This window comes from Acanthisitta chloris, unplaced genomic scaffold, assembly GCF_000695815.1.
Source record: "Acanthisitta chloris isolate BGI_N310 unplaced genomic scaffold, ASM69581v1 scaffold34776, whole genome shotgun sequence".
Taxonomy (NCBI): Eukaryota; Metazoa; Chordata; class Aves; order Passeriformes; family Acanthisittidae; genus Acanthisitta; species Acanthisitta chloris.
The window spans coordinates 12,395-20,997 of record NW_008677077.1 but is presented as its reverse complement, the minus strand read 5'-3'; the positions used below and the strand labels follow the sequence as shown (position 1 = coordinate 20,997).

At 47.0% G+C, this 8,603-nt stretch overlaps 1 protein-coding gene across 2 annotated transcripts in view; it reads right to left on the bottom strand.

Moving 5' to 3' along the window:
- Positions 1–3,231: 3,231 nt before the first annotated feature.
- Positions 3,232–8,603, bottom strand: part of LOC103803797 (ER lumen protein-retaining receptor 3) — a 5,476-nt gene continuing 104 nt past the window's right edge. For both annotated transcript variants that reach the window (XM_009076373.1, XM_009076374.1), the window contains exons 2-5: positions 7,613–7,754; positions 6,918–7,076; positions 6,337–6,589; positions 3,232–3,442 (exon numbers count right to left, since the gene is read on the bottom strand). In XM_009076373.1, coding sequence (XP_009074621.1) covers positions 3,402–3,442; positions 6,337–6,589; positions 6,918–7,076; positions 7,613–7,754 — 595 coding nt within the window. In that variant the 3' untranslated portion in view covers positions 3,232–3,401. The remainder of the gene's footprint in view (positions 3,443–6,336; positions 6,590–6,917; positions 7,077–7,612; positions 7,755–8,603) is intronic.

The following is an 8,603-nucleotide window of genomic DNA, read 5'->3' as shown; positions in this document are numbered from 1 at the left end:
CCCTTCCCGCAAATGAGACCACTTGCTGGTGACCAGAGTTAGACCTCTTGCATTTAAAAGAACCTTTTCTTCTTTCCCATTGTGATGTCTCTCATGCAGGTTAGGCTTAGAATTCACCACTCAAATCCCTCGAGCCCATCCAAAATGGCCCCCAGTCCACATTACTGACCCTGTCCTCTTCTTTTTCTTTTTTTTTTTTTTTTTTAAGATATATATATAGTTGACTGGAAAATTTATTATTTTTGTCTTGCATTAGGAATTTGGAAATTTTATTTTCTCTGAAAGAAAAGGGTATAAGGCAGATAGGTCCCAGCTCGATCATCTTGGTGTCTAAGGTTTGTGTGAAAACTTGCTTTTGAGGGGAAGAAGTTTCTATTCTGTGACATATTAACTTAATTTCAGGAAGTATCGAGAGATAGGAAACCTTGGGGAGCCAAAAAGCACTTCATTTAAAATATAATTGCAAGGGAAGTAATGCTCACTTCTAATTTTAGTTTTATTTTGTTTTGAAGAGCTCACTATTATTGCTTGTAATCTCACTGTAGATGACTTTCTGTAGGAAAACTCTGCTCATTTGTCTGAGCTGGGTGGTGGTCAGTCATGCCTTAGATGTATTGTTGGCATGTTCTGGAGCTCTGGAGGCAGAGGCCCCATCTTCTGGTACCTGTAGCAGCCTGCAGAAGGGAGGTGGGGATTAAAATACCAGTGTCAGAGTCCAAACCTGTCTTGGATTTGTTACCCAGGTAGTTGCTGTGGGTACTACTGCTGAAATGTTCAGCGAAGTGAATTCTTCCTTGCTGTTAAATTGCAGCATTGCAGACACCTGGAGCCTGGTTAGTGTTCCATTGGTTTCTGCTCTCAAATTCCTGTTGAATTGATTGAGAGAAGCCTTACTTGAGAGCCCAGAAACTAAACAGACCTGAAACGATGAACAGCAGAGCTCATTTGTCTGTCCTTCACAAACTAGCTCGCTTTTGTCATGGGGAAGGTTCTGAACGCCACTGGGCTCAATAAAATGTGACAGAGTTTTCCACATGTAAATTTAAGAGGTTTGAGTAGAGGGGGCTGGGGGGGAGGGCAAGGGGAGGAAGGGAAGAGGAGGAGGAGGAGATTGCCTGGGATCTCCTTCCCATGAGGTAAGCGGTGAGCTGGTTAGCACATCTTGATTCTGAAGCTTTCTTTTGTACCTTGCTCTTGACTATTGCTTTTTCTGGCTTTTGAGTGCATTTCCCTGCTCCATTGGTCCCTTTGAGCTGAGCTCTTGCAGGTAGGTAGTATTTTAGACAATGTTAGAGAAGAGTGAAACTTTAGTAAATACGTAAATAAAACTTGTTTATTTTACAGGCTAAAGTGGGTGTGAGGGGGTTTCCCCCTTTAGTAAAGCATGTTGTTGATTTGTTACTTCTAATACCAGACGGTTCAGAGACAGTAGATGTTAACAGGAGTTGGCTGCTCTTGATCTGACAGGATGACAAAGGAATGGATGCATCTCCTGGTTTGAGGCACGCTCCTTGCATTGTGCGGGTGCAGGGGGTGTGGGTTTCTCTGTCTGTTGGCGTTCTTGCATATGGATGAACAAGGCAGCCCACTCCTTCTGTAGCAAGAGTGGAACTTCTTGTAGCCCTGGAAAAGAGCTTGCTTATACAGAAATGATTTCTTTTTACATTTAATTTCTTCCCAGAGTAAAATTTTGGGGGATGAATGCCCTTTTGCTTTGTTATTTTTTTCGCTTGTGTGCAGTACACAGGTAGGTTGCTGACAGGGAGAAGGGAGAGATCTTCCAGAACCTTGATTCCCTTGTCCCATCTTAAAATTCCAGTGCATGGGCAGGAAGTTCCTTTGCTTGTGTTAAGTGAAAGCCAGAAACATGTTGTTTATCCAGGCACTTGACTGATTTGTCTTTGGCCCTCCCTCACAAGCAAATGTAGAGCTTTCTTTTTTTCCTTATTTTGATTTAAATTTGAGAGTTGAATGCAGAAATGTGTTTGAGGGGTGTAGGAGTAGGACATCTCACTGACTGGCTTAAAAAAGGGGTCTCTGGACCGCCCAAGCTGCCTTACAGTCTGTTATAGCTTTCACTTCTTTGGGGAGGACTTGTGCACGTGTAAACATTGGCGCCAAGTCTCGCAGTGCTTAATTGCCATTGAGGTCAGCTGAAGTCCAGGGTCTCTGTTCAGTTCAGAGTGTCAACCACACTTGAATGCATAAATGCACCTTGGCATGTGCTGCCCCTGTCCCACCTGGTGCTTGCTGCTCTGTTCCATATACCAGCTGGAGGGCCCCTGTTGATAAAGCATTAGCCTCTAGTGTTGTTTGCATTGTTTTCAACCTGTAAGAAGTTTGTGGGAGTGTCAGATGAGTTGGGTGTCTCCTCCCCTCCCACTTCCTGAAGTAATTTACTGTTTGGACTTCTCTGAACAATGGGTTAGTGGCTTTGTGTGGGATCAGCATCTTGTTTCACACACCTGCTGGTCTCTGAACACATTCCTGTTGTATTAACAAAAACTTGAATTGAGAGATTCATAGATCTGTGGTGTTCAGGCACAGGATACTAAGAGCTATGTTACTATTCTTAGTTTGTAAATTGTCCTTTTGATACCATCTTGTTTTCTTTTGTAGGTATAAATAAAAACACTGTTGTCAATAAACTGTGAACTTTGTCTTTATTTTTGGAATGCAAAGCCATCTCTGCCCCTGTTCTTCCCAGGTCTTAAAAGAAGTCAAGTTCAAGGAGTTGGAAACACCTCTTGGCAACCTACTGAATTTTAATGGAGATGGTCCTTGTCTGTATGATACAAGGAGCTGAAAGTGAGTGAGCAGGGAGGGTGTTTGACTGCTTGTGGAATTGGAAGACAGATGTGTTTTCCCTGAATGTTAAAGGACCTGAATAGAGAGAGGGTCAGGCAGAGTTAACTTTTGAGGGGTGGTAGTTCATACAGAGTCAAAGTTTATAGCAGACATGGCCACCTGGAAATGGCTCGGTGGGCTTTGTGTTCCCAGACCGAATAGCACCGTGTTCCCTTTACCATGGGCACTTGTTGAAGGACTAAAGGGAGTGGCAGTTTTCCTTATGCTCCTTGTGCTGCCTCAGGGTCAAGGTAGAGGTGTGTTTTGGAGGTAGATGCTGGGAAGAGCCGGGAGAGAATAATTTGCTTGCAATACTTCAGTATTGGCCAGCACTACTTAAACTAGCACCAGAGTCAAGGGAGAAGAGATTAAAAAAAATTGAGAGAAAAGTCTCACGGATGAAATGCATTTCAGCTTTCCAAGCTTCGTTGTCTTCCTGGCACTGGGCTGAAACTCAGCTGAGCCATCCCTTAGTCAAAGAGGGCCAGGGAAGGAAAGCTGCGATCTTAAGAGCTTCAGCTTTGGCATTTCTTGGTGTTGTCTGTGGGATGTCTTCAAACAGGCATGGGAAGACTTAGCTTCTTTCCTTTTAGGACTGTGCAAAGAGAAGGAGAAGGTGATGAATGAACTTTGGAGAATTCAACTATTCCATTGTTGCAGGAATTTCATTTTTTCACCTTGCTCTGTAGAGCACTGGCCAGTGTGGTGCCAGGTTTGCCTACAGCACATGAGAGCCAGTCACCATGAAATTGCTGCTAAGGGGAAACTCCACAACCTATTTATTCTCCTTTATGCTAAAGGAAAAGGTTATTGTTTCCTCTTCCATGGTTACTTGTTCTCATGTATGGACCCTCTTCATTTCCTCATTTTTTCTTGATGTACTATCCCTCGTGCTTTCCCCTCCATTTGACACAGAGCAGGGTCTGAATAAATGGTCTGTGGCCAGAGACCCCCCTGAGCCTGCCCCATCCCATCTGATCTGAAACTTGGGATAGCAGGGATGTCTCTGGGCCAATGGGGTGGATGGAGCAGCAGCTGCCCTGGATGTGTAGCAGTCAGCGGTGCTGTCTGTCTGGGTGGTGTACCCAGGGTGGGAGCTGGGGCCTGCACTGCTCAGCATCTCGTGGGTGCTAGAGGGAAGGGCAGTGATGTGCCAGCAATGCTCCACACCTGATGGACCAGGTGGGGCCAGAGGGGCCATGCCAGGCTGGGAGAAATGGGCTGAGGGGACCTCATGAAGCTTAACACAGACAAATACACGTCCTTGCCCCTAGGTGGAACGAGCCCAGGTACCAGTGTGTGCTGGGGGCTGCCCAGCTGGGGGGCAGCTTGGCAGGAAAGGCCCTGAGTGTGCTGGTGGACACCACGTTGAACATAAGCCACCAGTGTGCCCTTGTGGCAAAGCAGCAAACAGCTTCTGGAGCTGCATCCCCAGCAGGGTGACGAGGGAGGGAGGGAGGGAGGCGGTCCTTTCTCTGCTCAGCCTTGGGGAGGCCACAGCTGGAGTGGTGGGTTCACCTTTGGGCTCTCAGCACAAGAGACAGAGGCATGCTGGAGTAAGTCAAGAAAGACCACAAGAGCATCTGATGTAAGAGTGCAGGCTGTGAACTGAGCTGAGGCTGTCCAGCCTTGTGAAGGCCGAGCGGGATCTTAGCCATGTGTACAAATGCCTGATAGGAGCAATAAAGGAGACACCTAGACTCTGCTGGGTGGTGCCCAAGTGACAGGACAAGGAGCAATGGGCAATTCCACTTAAAACATAAAACCAGTATTTTACAGTGAGGGGGGTCAGACACTGGCAAAGGTTGCCCAGAGAGGCTCCATCCTGGAGACAGTCAAAACCTGACTGGACAAGACCTTGAATGACCTGTGAGCAGAGTGTGGGTTAGGTGATCCCTCTGTCTGCTCCCAGCCCCAGCTGTTCTGTGAAACACATGCTTTGGGGATCTGAGAGCTTCCCCAGGATGTATTTCAGGTCCTTGCGTTAAACAGAAAGGAGCTCATCTAGTTTTGAAAACAAGATGAAGAGAAGTAACATCCTATAAAAATCCCTTTGCGATTCTTTGGTATAAGGCTCTGAAGTCTTTTTAAATACATTTCTTTATATAACACATTCTTGCCCTTTTTTTTCCCCTTTTGTCATAGCTCTTCAGTGTTAGAAATGTTTTGAAAAGATGAGTTTTCAGAAAGAATATGAGAGATGCAACCTGCTATAATATTGCTGGCTCTCATAAATGACTGCAAAGCATTTGCATATCTTCAGACACCATTTCTCTCCCATGATCCAGAACATTTGTGTAAAAGGAAAAAAGGAAAAAAAAAAGCCATTCTCTTCCTGCTGTGATGTTCCAGGGACAAATGTTTTTTCTTCTGCCTCCTGTATCATCTAAATTTTGCAGCCCTGTTGCTAGCAGTGCGAGACTCAAAGCCAGCAGTTGTGGGGTTTTTTTCCCCCCTTTTGTTCCACCATCCGCAACTGCAAAGGGTGTGGATTCCTTACAAAACACAGAAGGACACGTGAATTGAGTGAAGCCAAAATAGGAATTAGTTTAGAAAAGGGAAAAAAAGGAATTGACGTGGAACACCTTGATGGCAGATATACAAAGCCGTTTTTCTGGCTGCAAAAATATTTAATGACAGAAGGAAGTCTTAATCTGCCAAGGCTAGCCACCTGCTCAGTGCTCCTGTCACCTCTCTAGCAGCAGGTATAGTGCATGAAGCCACCAAAAGCCTGTGCCTGGGAACATCAAACGCAGGCAGGCACTGCTGCTTTTGGCAGACTCGTTGGGGCATGCGAAGAAGGAAGAAAATACTCGTTCACTTAGCTAATTTCTAATTCCGTCCTCAACAGAAAGGTGTTCTCAGGCATAGTTCAGCTTGGGCAAACCACAGCATGCTCCACCAGGATTTATGCCCTTGGTGCACATATTAGCTCTGGTTCAGAGTCATTTCCCAAAGCACAGCACTGAAGTGCAAGGGGCATCTGATTGTGGAAAACAGGAGTGTCTCGCTGTGCAGGTGCCCATCTTCCTACAGAGTCGCTTCTTGACAACGTTATATCTTTCCAATCAAAGGAAAAGTAGGTTTAATAATATCTCCATATGTCTGCAGTTGCTTTCTCAGGTACATTGTCTGCCTACAGCTATTTTTTCCCCCTCAATTTTTTTTTGTGTGTGTGTGATTCATAATCTCTTAAAATGTATGTGGAATTGAATGTACCTCAGTTGTTAACTTTCCAAGGTGGGGTTAAACCAGGCTTAGCTCTGGTTTAATTTCTGCTGTGTTTCACGTGCACAGCTAGAGCCTTGTGAGCAGTGATGCATTCATCAGGTACATTTTTTTAACTGGCCTTTAGGTGCACAATATTGCATCACAAACACAGCGCAGAGTAAAGTCACGTCAGGATTAGTGCATGGCAAGCTGCAGCTCCACTGACATCGCAAGAGTGTTGAATGAACATTTCAGATTTATACCAACCTCTTTACCCACCTTTGGTGACGTAGAGATAGAAGAAGTCACAGTAGAAGATGGTTTGTACCACCCCAGAAACTACAGCAATCTGGTCATAAAAATTCTCTGTGTGGTAGCGCCAGACCCAGTTGGCAATGTAGAGTGCGCGGTAGAGGCCCAGGAAGAAAAGGTAGTGTGTCGTGATGGTCTCTGCTTCCCCCGTCTTGCTGATCATGAAGAGCTGAGGAAGGATAGCCACGGACTCCAGGTAGATGGAGAAGGTCCAGAGTATCTGTGAGGTGCAAAATGAAGGCAGTGGGAAGTCTTGGTGCTGGTTAATATGCATTAAGACCCAAAGCTTTTCATTTGGCAAAGCACTGATGTGTGAGTGGGATGAGTAGTGCTGCTGGAGTTGGGGAAAACGAGCCTGCTGTGCTGGGACTGAGAGGAGACAGCACTGAGCTGCTCTATAGATGGTACCATCTTCAAGGCCTGCCAACTTTGCTTTTCCTGCCTGCTTTTGCTGTTAAAAATCTCAGCTATTCAACATGCTGCTCACTCTGCTGCCTCGTGTCAGGCTGCTGCTTCCCCTCCCTTTTCCTGCCTCAGCTTTTCCTTACCTCCAAGGGGGTGAAGCTGTGGTTCTCCAGAAACGACAGACCTGTGACAGGGACCAGCAGGAACTCCAGGCGAAAGGAGTCGTTCTCACTGTCAAATGTTTTCCGGAATTTCACATAGATCATGTACACAGTGACATAGGCACATACCAAAAAAATGACCTGGAGGAGAGAAGGGAGGAGGTGGTAAGACTTCAGCTGCAACGGCATCTTCCGTGTTTAAAGAGGGGATGGTTTTGCCAAAGATCTGTAAACCTGGTTCTCGTGAGGCTGTGCCAGGGTGAGATAGTGGTGAATGCTTTCCCTGTGCTGGCTTGTGGATTGACTTCTGCTGGAGATACTCCAGTGGTCAAGTAAAGCTTGTCCCACCATGAGGATCACACACTTGAGTCCTGCTGGGGCTCTGTGTGAAGAGGTTGGCTTGGTGGCAGCTTGTTAATGCTCCTGCTGTGCAAGGGCACCCAGGCTTGATTCATGGCATCTCGTTCTGGTTTTAGTGTTACTGAATGTGGCTCAGCTTACTCACTTCCTATGGTGAGGGGTTCTTTTGGTTGATAGAGGGCCAGTGACACCAAAGGAAGCATCTTTATCCACCCTTCCTGGATGAAAAGCTCACCTAGTGACTGTGTATCCTCACCTCCCTGAGAAACCACAGGGAGCTGAGGGGAGCCTCTGCTGCTGCACTGCCCTCTCCTTACCTTCATCACAGTGTTATAGACAGAGATGAAGTTCGTGAACAGGTCCAGGTAACGGGTTGTGAAGACGAGGGCGAAAAGAATCTGAGTCTTCCCAGAGATTCCTGCATGGCAGGGAGAAGAAAAGAAGGTAAAGCAGATGAGGGGAAGGACCCATAGGATGGTGGTTTCTCCTTACTTCTTCTTCGGAAGCAGTTGTATATACATATGTTTTGTTAGCCAGGTCTGGTGTTGTAGGTGCTGATGTAGCTCTAGACCTAACCCAGGACTGGCTGGAGTCTCTCAAGTGAAAAGACACACTCCTGCTGATGCTCCTGAGCCCTGCCTGTAGGGACTAGTGCTCAATGGGCATGTGCACTGCTTTGGCCAATTCAGTCCTTACTGCCATCCCTTTGCTTGCTGACCTTACCAGCGATTGCGTGATGTGACATCTGCCACAGGAGGGAAGAGCTGCTGGATCAGGGGCCAGCCAGGGATGCTGATGGCAGGGAGATGCAGCCAGGCCCACCCATTTATTTCCCTGTGATAACAGCCACAGGCCCAGCAGCCCAGCCCCAAAACCTCTTGCAGAGGAAACTATGAACTGAGCAAAATCCTTGTGCAGGAAGCTGCTGTCCTGATTTCCTTGTTCAGCCTCTGGCAGCCTCTGCCTCTGGTCCACTGGCAGGACCTCCAGCCTAAAGCAGCTTTCTCTTCAGGTTGTTGGCGTTGGTGCTGCCACAACTTCTTGCTCTCATTTTCCACCTCCCTCTGGTCTTGCTGCCCTGTCCTTCACTTCACCACGTTGACACCAACACCTTTCCAAGGCTGTGCCACATCACATCCTTCCAACATAGCCCTCTCCTCCTGGCAAGGAGACCTCCAAGAGGAGGAGGATGACTTCCCACTGGGGAGGGCTGCCAGTTTGGATGGGCTACCCCTAGACTTTCCAGCACCCTTCTCCAAGCTGCTCTCCATGAAGGGCCACCCTCCTTCCCTGGGGCATGGGAACACT